The 14,593-nt window shown below is 43.8% G+C and overlaps 1 protein-coding gene across 1 annotated transcript in view; it reads right to left on the minus strand.

Annotated features, from left to right (window-relative positions):
- PLCD3 (phospholipase C delta 3) overlaps positions 1-12,626 on the minus strand; it is a 31,493-nt gene extending 18,867 nt beyond the window's left edge. Inside the window, exons 1-2 of the mRNA XM_051994875.1 lie at positions 12,185-12,626; positions 25-186 (exon numbers count right to left, since the gene is read on the minus strand). Coding sequence (XP_051850835.1) covers positions 25-186; positions 12,185-12,302 — 280 coding nt within the window. The 5' untranslated portion in view covers positions 12,303-12,626. The remainder of the gene's footprint in view (positions 1-24; positions 187-12,184) is intronic.
- Between the last annotated feature and the right edge of the window lie 1,967 nt (positions 12,627-14,593).

A 14,593-nucleotide genomic window follows, 5' to 3' on the forward strand; every position in this document is an offset into this window, starting at 1 on the left:
TAACCTAAGGCATGGCTCACGCACAGACGTGATGAGATTTAGGACGTCGGAAGCGCCGCTGGAACCACACGGTCATACAGTCATCCTGCAGCCGATAGAAGCGGATCTTTTGCCACTTGAGCGACCTGATCTTGCAGAACTGTGAACCCTTCAGCATAGCCAGCACATCTTCATCTTCGTTCAGGTCTGAAAGAAGGAGAATAATTTGTTGCCAAGTCGATTCTGTCATGGTCGACCCCGACCCCATATTCGGCAAAGATACTGGAGGGGTTTGCCTTTTCCTTCTCCAGCTCATTTTACAGATGAGGAAACTGAGGCAAACAGGATCAAGTAAATTGCTCAGGGTCACACAAGTTGTAAGTGTCTGAGGCTGCTTTTGAACTCGGGTCTTGAGTCCAGAGCCAGGGCTGCTCTGCTATCTAGGTGCTCCTCAATCTGTGCTTTTAGGGAAGAGACCCTTTTTAGAGCGCAGCCTACTCAGAGAGCTGTCTCTACTCTCTTTCTGATTAGCTCGATAAATTGACGTCCAAAAATGGAAAAGACCTTAGAGTCCAACCTCCCTCACATTATCTACTGCACTAATTAGTTGCCCAAAGAGTAGTCAGAGAAGCCATTACTGCAAGACCCTACAAAATGCCCCCATTCCTGATACAGAGACCCACATCTACTGGTATTGAGCCCTCTATTGCTGTCACTAGGCCCCCATCTTCAACACTAAGCCCTCCCATCTCTGCTACTGACCCCTTTATTGCTGCTCAGACATCCCCCTCCCTTCCTCAATAGTAAGCTCTTCCATCTTTGTTTTTCCCATCTCAGATACTGAATTATCCCTGTTCTGGAAAGAACACTGTGAACTTGTAGCTGTAGGAACCAAATTCACATTATGGCTCCTAAGTCTGTTTGACTTGATTTCCTCATCTGTTAAAAATGGGTTGGATTAAACTGTCATCCCATGATGATCCTCATCTCTGAGTACTTTCCTTCTCAGCATTGAACCCTCATACCAGATACTTTCTAGTACCCCCCTCTACATATACCCAACACACACACACACACACACACACACACACACACACACACACACACCCCTGATGCTCAGGATTGTACTTGGAGCAGTGGACGGAGATTGTTCCCCCCTCATTTACATCTAAAAATATTTTCAAGTTCGTTGTCCTGAAGGGCAGGTTATTTGCTCTTACTCCAGCCTGGTTAATGTTTATCTCTCTGGAAGGATCAGAAACTGAGCAACATCCAGAGACCTACATCTATGTCTCCATTCTCCAACTGAATTCTCATCCTTGACCCCTTTGAGTCCAGCCCTCAACAGCTTATAGGGTGAAGGCTTCTCATGCCTTCCACTCAATACTTGGCACACTCTGAGTATCATAGAAACAGCTCCCAATAGCCTTTCTCCTGGCTCAAAATTCTGATAATCAGAAAGTTCTTCCTATCTAACCTAAATTTCTCCTGCTGCAACCTAAGCCCCACTCCTTCATTCCCTGTTGCCTTGCCCAATTGGGGGGGAGGGAGGCACACAAATGACAGCTCGGACTTTCAGGGCTCCAGGTAAGTAGGTTAGAACAGCAAGCTGGCAGCCATGGATTCCTGGGCACAGGTCCAGCAGGGCTGCTACCCTGGTGGGAAAGATTGGGTGGAGCTGATCTCTGGATGACCTACTCTGTTTTTGGAGAGAACTGATATCTGGCCTCCCACTTACCCTGGGCCTCTCCCTTCCCTAGTTCTTTAACTCTTATTTTGAAATTCCCTACCACCAGTCCTCTTCTTATACTCTACTCCCTGATCCAGACCACAAGCCTTATCTTTATCCAGATCCCAGGTTCAAAGAGACTGCACAAAGGAATGGGGAAGATTGTATGGTTTCTCCTCCATTAGTGCCCGCATTTACTCCTGCTCCCACATCACCCCCTTCCACTTCTGCTCTTGGGAGATTAATGAGAATGGACATCTTATTTCAAATATATGAGTCCCCCCACATTAGAGAAACAACATATGTGCTACCTCTTGTGGAGTCAGAGAGAAGTGACCAACGCCTATGTTTTTAACCAGGAAGCAATCAGTCCCATTCCCTGATTCTTGGAGTCTTGGACATTTCTCTGGTCACTCTCCTCATCTAGCCAACATCTCCTTGATACTTTCTTTTGAGGGGTAGTGACTTGAGGAAAAGGAAGGAGGGGGAATCAAAAGAGGGACCCCACTACAAATTCATAAGTCCTGGGAACCCATGGAAATAGTTTCTCTACTGAAATACAATCATGGCTCATCAGTGTTACTTCTCATCTGACTGAGATACAGAAGATATTTTATTATTTATTTCTTTTATTGAAGTAACTTACCCAGAGTCACACATCTACCAAGTACCTGGGGCCAGGTTTAAATCCAGATCCTCTGGACTCCAGGGACAGTGCTTTCTACCCACTACACTAGCTAGCTGCCTTCAGAAGGCACTTTAGGAAACTACTCAGCCACAGAACTAAAGATTTAGAGCAAACCCAATTAGTCCAAACCCCTCATTCTACAGATAAAGAAATTCAGGCACTAGGAGTCTAAATGCCTTGCCCAAGATCTCAGAGGTAACAGATGTCAAAGGTGGAACTGGAACCAAGCTCCTCAGCTCAGTTTCCTCATCTGTAAAATGTACAGCTTTGAAATAGGCAGTACAATTATTATAATAATTGTGGTAGTGCTACTTCACTGAGCTATTGTGAGTCTCAGAGGATGATGGACGGCAAACACTTGGTGAACAATACTTTTTCCCCTCTTAAATGTGAGTGATTATTATTTTGGCACTAGGTTGGGTTCATCGACCCCACTCCCACTTCTCTGGCAAATAGAGAGCTGGGGGATGGACTAACCCTTGTTTCTATGACAACCAACAACCAATCTAGCTTCGAGATACAGCTGCTGAGCCCAGCCCCCTCTTTTTCTCCCATTTCCCTGCCCCCACACTTTGGAAGCAAATGACTAAGACCGGAAATGGAGGTGAGTCACTCATTCCCCGGAGGCAGATTTGCCCAAACTCTTTCTGCAAACAGGCAAAAGTTCCGTAGTGCAGCCCCAACCTCAGCCGACCACCGCTACTTTCACTAAGCGCACACACACACACACACACACACACAGCCCTGACGAGAGTCTGCTGGGGTCACCGAAGCCCCTCCGGCTCTCCACCGGGGCAGCTCCGGGCACCGGAGTGACCAGCTGGGAGAAGGGCGCGTGATTCGGTCACATCTGTCCCAGATGTTCCGCATCGCCATCTGCCCTCCCGAGCACACACATCACCTGCCTCCAGGCATTGGCCGGGACGCCGCCCAGTTCTTTGGGAAAGGGGCAAAGCAGAACAGGGCACCTGACAGAATGAAAGGTCCGGTTCGGGTGTCTCGGGTTTGTATGCCTCAGTTTACAAGTCTGGGGATGGTAAGATCACCCATACCCCAAGGTGAGTGAGAGATCCACGGAGAATGAGGATGGGAGCTGCCGGGGAGCCCAAGCCAGAAGTTAGGTATGAAGCCCAAGGCTGTCACCAGCCAAATGAAATGTTAGTATCAACAGCACCAGTTTTATCTTCTTCCTCATTCCTGCTCTGGGCTTGACCCAAACAGATGCAAAAACCTCTCACCTAGTACCAGTCTTCTCTGTAAAATGGGGCTAAATAATAGACCTATGTCCAGGATGGCTATGAGAATCAAAGGAAATAATTTTGTCAGCCTTAAAGAACTACATAAATGCTATTTTTATTAAACCTTTCACACTCAATGGTACCATCTCTCACTGACCACTTCTCTCTCCATTCTGGGTAACTGCTGGAAGATCCAGCTGTGCTCACAGCCCCCTTGCTCAGTGATAGAGCTGGAGAAAAAGCTGAGAAACGATGAGGGGGAGGAGGGCAAGAGTGGGCAGGAGAAGGGGGAGAAAAGAAAGGACAGAGGAGAGAAGGGGGAGAGGGAAGATAAAGGAAAGAGGGAGAGGAGGAGAAAGGGAGTCTAGAAAAAGGGAGATAAGTAAAGAAGACATTAGACCCTTGTCTTTTTCTCTTGCCATACCCATATAAAGACATCAAAAACCTTGAGAGAGGAGAGAAGAGGAGGAATAACCCTGGAAACTACAAGGGCAGTAGGGAAGATGTCAGACCCTGTTCCCCAAAACATTTTTTCTCACTGCCCCTCCTTCTCCATGACCTCTGTTTTATAAGGAGAGAAATCAAGGCAGACTCTTGATAGAATTAGCCATATTTACCCAGCCAGGAAGGGGGAACTAGGTGTATGAGCCACTTTCACTTTCTATGGATTCCTCCCTGATTTTATCCCATCCCTAGAGATGGGTAGGTTTTTTCACTGTCCACTTTTCTCCATTGAAGGGGAATAGATAGAAGGGGAGAGATAGGAAGAGGTGGCTGTCCCTGCGCTCTGTCACAGGAGCCCCAGTTGGAGTTATTTTGGGCCCCTGTCAGCACTCAGGTCCAGACACCTTCCATTACCCAGTCTCAAAGATGGGGGGTGAGGGGGGAGATGCGCTGGGGCCTCTATCCCTCCTCTACTGACCTCTTAAAAAGATAAAATGTCTAGCAGCCCGAGGACTTGGAGTTAAGGAAGCTGCTTTTTTGTGTTCTGCCCAAGGGATGGGTGTGGTCCCTAGGGAGGAGGTTCCAGGTACAGCTTGGGGGAGAGAGCCTGGTTGGGCCCTCCAAAGCAAAGCAGGGGAGCAGTTATGTGTGTGGAGAGAAGGGTATGTATGTAGGGCGTTCCATGTATACATAGAGAGATGTACATTCAAGGGAGCTTGGAGGGGATTTGTGAGTTGGCAGCAGGAATGTCAGACATGCAGAAAGCCTAACCACATGCCAGGGGCATGGGTGAGAGGGGAGAAGGGACATTTCCTGATGACATCAGCAGGATAAAACACCCAGTGGGGAGGGCACCCTTTACTGGATTCCCCTCATACCCTCGTGATCCAGAATTTGCCTCTGTCCACTGAGATTCTTAATCAACAACTCCCCCAGCCAGATTCCCCCTGGCTAACCCCACCCTCACTGGCAAGTATAAAGACCTCTAGAGCAATCCATTCAAAAGGTAACAAAGACAGGAAAGCAAAGTCAAGGAAAGAGTCTGGTTCCCTAGAACTTGCAACCAAAGGAGGTGAGAGCGGGTGGGTCTAGGATTACATTGCCCATCCCTGGGAGAGCCTTGAGCCCTCTGAGGAATGATTCAGCTTCAGTAGGGTTAATGGGAACAAGTCACAGGTTATTTGTCAACTAAAGAAAACCAGTCCTCATGAAAGTTGTAGAGGAACTGAGACCAGGAAAAGGGAGACCACATAGATACAGTCAACTCCTGTGGGTGGCAGCAAGATGCCCTCCATTGCTTACCAATTGAGATGCCTGAGTTCTGCCCTTGAGCCTCCCCACAGGGGGAGGTTGGCCAGACTGAGGTTTCCTGTAGTTTTGTCCAACCTTAATTTCACAAGGCTAACTAGAGAGGAAGAATCGGGGGACAGGAAAAGGGACCTTACTCAGCCCTGAAAACTCACCTTTTTTTCCTTTTCTTTTTTCTTTTTGATAGTCCTTTTTTTTAAAATTAAAACTTTATATTTACAAAACATATGCACGAATAATTTTTCAAAATTGATCCTTGCATAGCCTCGTGTTCCAGATTTTCCCTTCCTTCCCCCATCTCCTCCCCTAGCTGGCAAGTAATCCAATATATGTTACACATGTTAAAATATATGTTAAATTCAATATATGTAAATCTTGTTGCACAAGAGAGATCAGATCAAAAAGGAAAAAAGATGAATAAGAAAACGAAATTTATAGGAACAACAACAAAAAGAGTGAGAATGTTATGTTATGGTCCATACTCGAAACTCACCTTTCAAAAGAGGTCTCAAGGAAAACATTGTAGGCTAAGTCCCAGCCTTAGGAGAGCATTCAACCGCTGCCTGGGCTATGAATAAATCCTATGACTAGAAACCCAGGCTCTCTGTGGATTCAGCAATTCTAGGCAGTCAATGGTGAAAGAGATTAGGGGATTATAGAAAAGGGGATGGGTTTTTCTGCAGAAACCTGGGTAGGACATAGTAGATTAGGAGAGGGATGATCAAAATTCAACTAGTCCAAGCCTCTCAATTATTAGAAGAGACCCAATCACATTAAATAATTATAACTAGCATTTACATAGCATCTACTACATTCTGGTGAAATAGCCCAGGCAATAAAATTCAAGACAGCCACAATGAGGAAAGTTTTAGAATTTATTTGGTACCGAGCTCGGGACAGAATTCCATCCCTTACAGAACTAAAGACAGCCTTATAAGCATTTCTGTTCGGCTTGTTACATTTTAATCTGTGATTCGCCTTTTACAACAGGAGGATGGGGGTTTTACAGGATAACAAGAGAACCTCACCTGGGCAGATGTTTTAACATAGATAGAAAGTTTCGGCTACCATCCTCCCCCACCCTTAAGAGCATTGTTGAGCCGGCCTTTTGAAATGCAAAAGAAGTCCCCCAATCTAGCTGAGCAAACTTTCTTCTGCTGGCCCGAGGCAGAAAGGAGGGCTATTTGTCCATTTCATTGGCACAGTGCTAAACTATATAGATTCTCACAATAACTCTAGAAATAGGTGATATAATTATATCCATTTTACAGATGAGGAAACTGAAGCAACGGGAGATTAAATGATTTACCCCCCAGAGTCACACAACTAGGAATTGAACTCAGATATTCCTGATTCCAAGCCCAATATGCTATCCACTGTGCCAGCTCCCTCTAAGAAATTTATGAGTGACTTATATAGGATTTAAAGGTGGGTCTTCTGAATCCACCCCCAAGACTCTCCTCTTCTCTCACAAAGTTTTTTCCAGAAGCCTGATGTTTCCCATTTATCTTTTCTAAGAGGATCTGGAGGAAAGGGGCAGAAAAGAAAGAGGAACATTTGGCCCAATCCAAGCTGTGTCCCTCGGAAGGACCTTGCCTGTGGAAGTATCCAGAAACAGGAACTCTTCACCCCTGGACAAATTGCCCCAATCAGGAGTTCTGCTTGATCCTGCCAAACAACTCTTCTTACTGTTCTACTTAACTCACTCAGACTGAAAATCAAAGTGCTATTCAGTGGCTCCATCACCCAGTTGCTACCCAGCTGTGAAAGAGGGCTCCCTCCTCTCTCCTATCAGTGTAAGTTCTCCCTCTATACCCTAATCACTCCTCCCTTGCACTTTTCTTCCCTCTCCCTGAATGTCTGTATCAGAAATAAAATTTCCTGAGCTTCATAGAAGGAATCCATGGCTTGGAGACATATGCTGTTTTGGGAAAAAGGCTAGTGAGTATAAAAGTAGAAGAAAGGCCACTCTAGAGAGCAATTTGGAAACATGCCCAAAGGGTTATAAACCTGCAAACCCTTTGGTTCAGCATTATCACTACTGGATAATACAAAGAGATCATCAAAGAGAGAAAAGGATCCACATGTGCAAAAATATTTGTAGCAACTCTTTTTTTGTGGTGGCAAAGAATTGGAAATTGTACTGCTCCCCATCACTTGGGGAATGGCTAATAAACTGTGGTATTTGAACTATTGTTCTGTAAAAATGATGAGCAGACTGATTTCAGAAAAATCTGGAAAGACTTTCATGAACTGATGCTGAGTGAAGTGAGCAGAACCGGAACAGTATACATTGTAAAAGCACGATTGTGTGATGATCATTTATGACAGATAGCTCTTCTCAATAATACAATGATGCAAGACAATTCCAATAAACTTGGGATGGAAAATGCCATCCTCATCCAGAGGAAAAAAGAGATTGAATTCAGATCAAAGCTACTATTTTCACTTTTTTTCCCCTTCTCACAGTTTTTCCTTTGTTTTGATTTTTTTCTTTCACAACATGACTAACATTGAAAGATGTTTAAAATATTGCACATGTATAATCTATATCAGATTGTTTGCTGTCTTGGTAATGGGAAGAGGTAAGAGAAGGAGGAAGAAAAAAATTTGGAATTCAAAGTCTTACAAAAGTGAATGTTGATCTGATAGACTCTCAGTTCTAAACCCTAAATTCGAGTTCTCTTCAATGAGATGATTCAAACTAGTTCCACTTATTCAGTGATGAAAAGAGTTAACTGAACCCAAAGAGAGGACTGTGGGAGCTGAACAAATTGTATAAATAAATAAACATACACACACACACACATATTGGATTTAACATAAACTTTTACATATTTAACATGTATTGGACTACCTGCCATCTAGGGAAGGAGGTGGGAAGAAAGAGGGGAAAAGTTGGAACAGAAGGTTTGGCAAGAATCAATGTTGAAAAATTACCCATGCATATGTTTTGTAAATAATAATAATAATAAAGTGAATGTTGAAAACTATTTTTCACATAATTGGAGAAAATAAAATACTGTTAAGTGGAAAGAAAAAAAAAAAAAAGGAAGGAAAAAAGGCTGGAAGGAATCAAATTTCAGAAGTCCTGAAGATTAGTTTCTCACTAGACCTGAAAAGAATCCTATGAATTTTCAATTCTGTTTCTAAGACTCATCTCTCTCTCCCCCACACTTCTTTCTCTCTCTTTCTCTCTTTTTTATTTTTCAAAACATATGTATGGATAATTCTTCGACATTAACACTTGCAAAACCTTGTGTGCCAATTTTTCCCTCTTTCTTCACCACCTCTTCTAGATGTCAAGTAGTACAATATATATTAAACATGGTAGAAATATATTAAATCCAATATATGCATACATATTTATATAATTATCTTGCTGCACAAGAAAAATCAAATTAAACCAGAAAGAAAAATGAGAACAAAAATAAAATGCAAGCAAACAACAACAAAAAGAGTGAAAATGCTATGTTGTCGTCCATACTCAGTTCCCATAATCCTCTCTCTGGGTGTATATGGTTTTCTTCATCACAAGATCATTGGAACTTTTCTGAATCATTTTATTGTTGAAGAGAACCCTGTCCATCAGAATTGATCACTGTATAGTCTTGTTGTTGCCATGTATAATGATCTCCTGGTTTTGCTCATTTCACTTAATATACTAAGACTCATTTCTTAATCTTTACAAAGATCCCTGTAATGTAGGTGCAATTATTATTTCAATTTTGCAGATAAGGAATCTGAGATACAGAGAAGTTAAGAGATTTACAGTCACCTAGCCAGTAACTGAACCTGTCAGACTTTGAACATAGCTGTTCTTGATTCCAAGCCCAGCCCTCTCTCCATAGCAACAGTAGAGAAAGTAGAATTTAATGTGCTTTAATATCCATACTCTTCCCTGGAGTATACTACCTAGTATACTGAGTAGAGGGATCTGGGAACTTCATTTAGAACTGCTGTGGACAAGGGACCCTGCTGGGTTCCCATATGTGCAATTGTGGGAAGAAGTCACACAAACTTGAAAAAGGACACATTAGAAGAAGAGACTATGGAGGAATCTGAACATCCAACTAAATAGAACTGACTTTTTAAAAAATTAGAACTGTTTTAAAATGAACGGGGCTGCCTAGGGAGGTAGAAGAACTCACTAGGGGTTTTCAAGTGAAGGATGACTTTTCCTGAGAATTGTACAGAGACAAGATTTGAACAGGTCCCCTGACCTCAAATCTGGCATTCTTTCCCCTACCCATTTGTATATTTTCCCTTTTTTGCAGATAGCTAGTAAGGGCAGGTATGTCTCTAATATGTATATACAATTATCCATGACTACTCTGAAGGACTTATGATAAAAAACCCTATCAATACCCTTTTTCTCTCTTTCTCTGTCTCTCTCTGTCTCTCTGTCTCTCTCTCTCTCTCTTTTTGCTGAGGCAATTGGGGTTAAGTGACTTGACCAGGACCACACAGCTAGAAAGGGTTAAGTGTCTGAGACTACATTTGAACTCCGATCCACCTGACTTCAGGGTTGGTCCTCTATCCACTGCTCCACTAAACTTTCCAATCTCTCTTTTTTTAAGCTTAATTTTTCTTAAGGGCTTTTATTTTCATTAGGGTGGGAAATCTTTAGGGTTTTTTCTCCCCCACAACTTGATTTTTATGGAAATGTTTTGCATAATTTCACAAGTGCTTTCTTAATTGTGGGTGGGCATGAGGGAAAGAACCTATAACTCAAAAATTTTAAAAACAAATGTAAATAATGCTAAGTGAAATGAGCAGAACCAGGAGATCGTTATACCCAGCAACAACAAGATTATATGATGATCAACTCTAACGGACTTGGCCCTCTTCAACAACGAGAGAATTCAAACCAGTTCCAATTGTTCAGTAATGAAGATAATCAGCTACATCCAGAGAGAGAACTATGGGAAATAAATGTGGACCACAATATAGCATTTTCAGTCTTTCTGTTATTGTTTGCTTGCATTTTGTTTCCCTTCTCAGTTTTTTTCTTTCTAGATCGGATTTTTCTTGTGCAGCAAGATATCTGTATAAATGTGGATACATATATTGGATTTAACATATACTTTAACATATTTTACATGTATTGGACTACCTGCCATCTAGGGGAGGAGGTGGGGGAAGGAGAGGAAAAGTTGGAATAGAAGGTTTGGCAAGGATATTAATGTTGAAAAATTACCCATGCATATGTTTTGTAAATAAAAAGCTATAATAAAAATAAAGGAGAAATAAAAAAATGTAAAAAAATGTTTTGTTCTGAATGTAATCAGGGAAAATATTAAATGAATAAAAATTTTTAAAAAGACTTTGTCAAATAAGCCAAGAGACCTCATTTTGAGAAGTGAACAGAATCTCAGAGGGAGAAGATAACTTACCCAGTATTACATAATGATTGAGCCAAAGCAACCTTTCCTCCTTGGTCCCCCCCCTTCCCACCTCCCAGTCCTAACTCCATCCAGTCTGCATCTGCAGTCATCTACTGATACAGTTAAAAAATCATTTAACCCAAAGTCTGACAATCAGTACATGAAGAGGCAGAATTGGAACCTAAGCCCCCCTAGCTCCAAGGCCTGCTCTCTATAGAAATCTGCAGATTGTCTCTCTTTTGGCATCACTCTATTAATGTCCACTCTGAGAGTACCAATTACTGTTATAGTTATAATTATCACTATTAGTTCTAATACTAGCATCTTGTACATTCAATATGGCATTTAACAAACTGTACTAAAGGGGCATTACTTGTGGTAATGTCACCACTGTTATTATTAAATGCTTCAACGGATCCTTGCGCTTCTACACAACCGTTCTCTCAGTTCACAGATTCTAAGAGGGAAGAATCAAGGAACTTTTCTTGGCCAGCCAAAAGGGTCTAATTTTCATTTCATTACAAATATGAAACACAAAATTTTGTATTTGTAAAGGGCTCCGCACAGTGTCTGGCAGTTAATATACACTCTGGTGCTTTTCTCTTCCCCAGGTGAGGTGCATCTGATTTGACAAACACCTCTGGAGATGAAGAGACTTGTCCACAGTCATTCAAGTGGGCAGCTGTAAGGTCAACATTTAAATGCAAGTCCCTAGAATGGATAAGTCTGTTCTTTTTATACTCCCACTCCTCAGGCTACCTCCTGGCTGTTCCAGTCTCCAAGATGCAGCTAGGTGAACTTGGGCACATCTTAATTTATCTGGCGCTCTCTTTTCGGGAGAATTGGACCCTCCTAGTCCCAAATCAATAGTTTTCTGATCCTTGCTTTTCAGTGTAAACATCCCTTCCCCATACCAATCAATGAACTATAATTAAGTGTGTCTGTATCTGTAGCTAGTCCCTGCTCTCGAGAAGTTCACAATCTAATGGGATACAGACTATCATATAATACATTATGGGCCGAGTAGGGAGTTGACATAGCAACCTGACCACCATTTAGAACGTTTCCAGAGGAAAAGGCTTTGCCCTTCTCCCAGGTGACTTTCCGGGCAAGCAAACTTTTGTGAGATAGCCTATGTGTTAAACAGCAGGGAAACCGCGACCCAGGGAGTTAGGGGACCCTCTTGGCCCCTCAGCCTGTGTACTTCTCCCAGACGGAGACCCCATCGGATTTCTCGTTCCGTTCTAGGGCTTCCCGGGCAGAGTCCCCTGCGGAGTGGCGCGGCCGCAGGCTATACTCGCTCTAGAACCGACGGCGCGCCCCAGACCCTCTCTCCCTTTGCGGGGCGCCCCGTCTTTGCCGAGCCCGGGTTTCCCAGGCTTCTGCCCCCGAGCCGACCCCTGTCACTAACCCATCTTCTTGAGCGCTCGCAGCCCGGCCCCGTCTGGGCTCCCGCCATGCGACACCACGATCCGGAACGAGGTCTTCGGGTCCCGGGAGTTCCCTCTCTTCCACAAGGAGCACGGCATAGTCCCAGGCAGGATCCGGTCCCGAGCCACTAGCCCGGGGCAGAGACTGTCCGCGGCCCGGCCGGGGCTCTGGCTCCCAGATTCCAAAGTGAGAAACTTAAAGGAGGAGGACCAGGAGGCGGAGTGAGCTAGGAGAGAGGGAGGGAAGAGAAGGAAAAGGGAGGGAAGGAGGGAGGGAGGCCAGGATCTTGGGGGCGGGATCTGCCGGCTTCCGAGGTCTTGGGAATTGAAGTCGAACTGTGGGACGTCCGTATGCTCCCACCCATTGTGACTGTGCCCTGCCGTGCCCCCTCATGTCCACTCACGGTACTCTTCCTCCATCCCTGTGGACTGACTCGGAAGCACCGGGAGATTGCTCAAGATTTGGCCTTGGAGGTGGGGGTGGGGTGGGGGCGGTGTTAGGGAGTAGTGGCTTTTCTTCGAGTCCCTATGTTGGATTTGCAAGAGACCGTTGGAGACTCTGAAGGGGTTCCTTCCCTCCCTTCTGCATTGAGATCCCCCTTTCACAAACTCAGGCAGTCGGGTGTGGGGTCCGGGCAATAAAGGTGGGCAAAAACCACCTGAATAAAGGTTTCAAGCTCCTCCGGCTTGGAAACTGGATTAGATCTGACATGATCTAATGACATGATCTAACCCCCCAAGTTTGGGGTTTAGGGGTGTCAGAGAACTAGGAGAGGGGAAGAAGAGGAAGGGAAAGAAGGATGCACAAAGAGGAGAAGAGGCAGGAATCTCCCCCTTCACTAGTTCAGCTTCGTGACGTCATTGGTTTAACCCTCATGACGCTGGAGCCGATCGCCTTCTCTATTTTCTGATAAATACACAAACACCGAGAAATAGGAAAGGATTCGTTCACAGGAACTGAGGTGAAGGACTTTAGTCAGTCACTAAATAAACATTTATTTAGCGCCTCCCATGAGCCAAGCAGGGAGATACAAAGAAAAGCAAAAGACAATCCTTCCTCAGAGTATAAATGGAGAGACAGCTTGTAAACAATTCTGTACAAATTATATGTAGGATAAATTGGAAATAATCAATAGAGAGAAAGCACAAGAAATAAGGGGGATTGGGAAAAGTTTCCTGTAGAAGATAGGATTTTAGCTAGGACTTTGAGGAAGCCAAAGGACCCAGAAGATGGGAGATAAACAGAGAGAGCATTCCAGGCAAAGGGGGCAGCCAATGAAAATGCCCCATTCTGGAGACTGTGTTGTTCCGGAAAGAGCAGGGAAATCAATGTCAGTGGGAGGTGGGGGGAGGGGCGGGGAAAGGGAACAGGAGGGACGGAGAGTGGGATGTAAGGTGTCAGACTGAAAAGCTGAAAGGGGGGCTGATTATGAAGGGTTTTGAATCCAAAAAAGATTTTATATTTGATCCTGAAGGCTTGATAGAAAGCCGCTGGAGTAATATTAAGTAGGGAAGTGACATGGTCAGATCTGTTCTTTAGAAAGACCACAGAGTTTCTACTGGGCTCATACCCCAAAGAGATACTAAAGAAGGGAAAGGGACCTGTATGTGCCAAAATGTTTGTGGCAGCCCTGTTTGTAGTGGCTAGAAACTGGAAAATGAAAGGAAGCCCATCAATTGGAGAATGGCTGGGTAAAATGTGGTATATGAATGTTATGGAATATTATTGTTCTGTAAGAAATGACCAGCAGGATGAATACAGAGAGGACTGGAGAGACTTACATGAACTGATGCTAAGTGAAATGAGCAGAACCAGGAGATCATTAACAACAATACTATATGAGGATGTCTTTTGATGGAAGTGGATTTCTTCGACAAAGAGAAGATCTAACTCAGTTTCAATTGATCAATGATGGACAGAAGCAGCTGCACCCAAAGAAAGAACACTGGGAAATGAGTGCAAACTGCTCGCATTTTTGTTTTTCTTCCCGGGTTATTTATTCCTTCTGAATTCAATTCTCCCTGTGCAACAAGAGAACTGTTCGGTTCTGCAAACATATATTGTATCTAGGATATAGGTGACATATTCAACATGTATAGGACTGCTTGCCATCTGGGGGAGGGGGTGGAGGGAAGGAAGGGAAAAATCGGAACAGAAGTGAGTGCAAGGGATAATGCTGTAAAAAATTACCTTGGCAGGGGTTCTGTCAATAAAAAGTTTTTTAAAAAAAAGAAAGACCACTGAGACAGCTGAGAGCGGTATAGATTAGTGTGGATTGGCTTTGGCGCAAGGATTGCATGAGAAGAGAAGGGGATGGTTGCAAAAGAGATGTTACCAAAGTAAAATGAGCAGGCTTTGGCAACCTTAGCATGAAAGAATGGAATTTTAA

Source organism: Antechinus flavipes, chromosome 4 (genome assembly GCF_016432865.1).
Source record: "Antechinus flavipes isolate AdamAnt ecotype Samford, QLD, Australia chromosome 4, AdamAnt_v2, whole genome shotgun sequence".
Taxonomy (NCBI): Eukaryota; Metazoa; Chordata; class Mammalia; order Dasyuromorphia; family Dasyuridae; genus Antechinus; species Antechinus flavipes.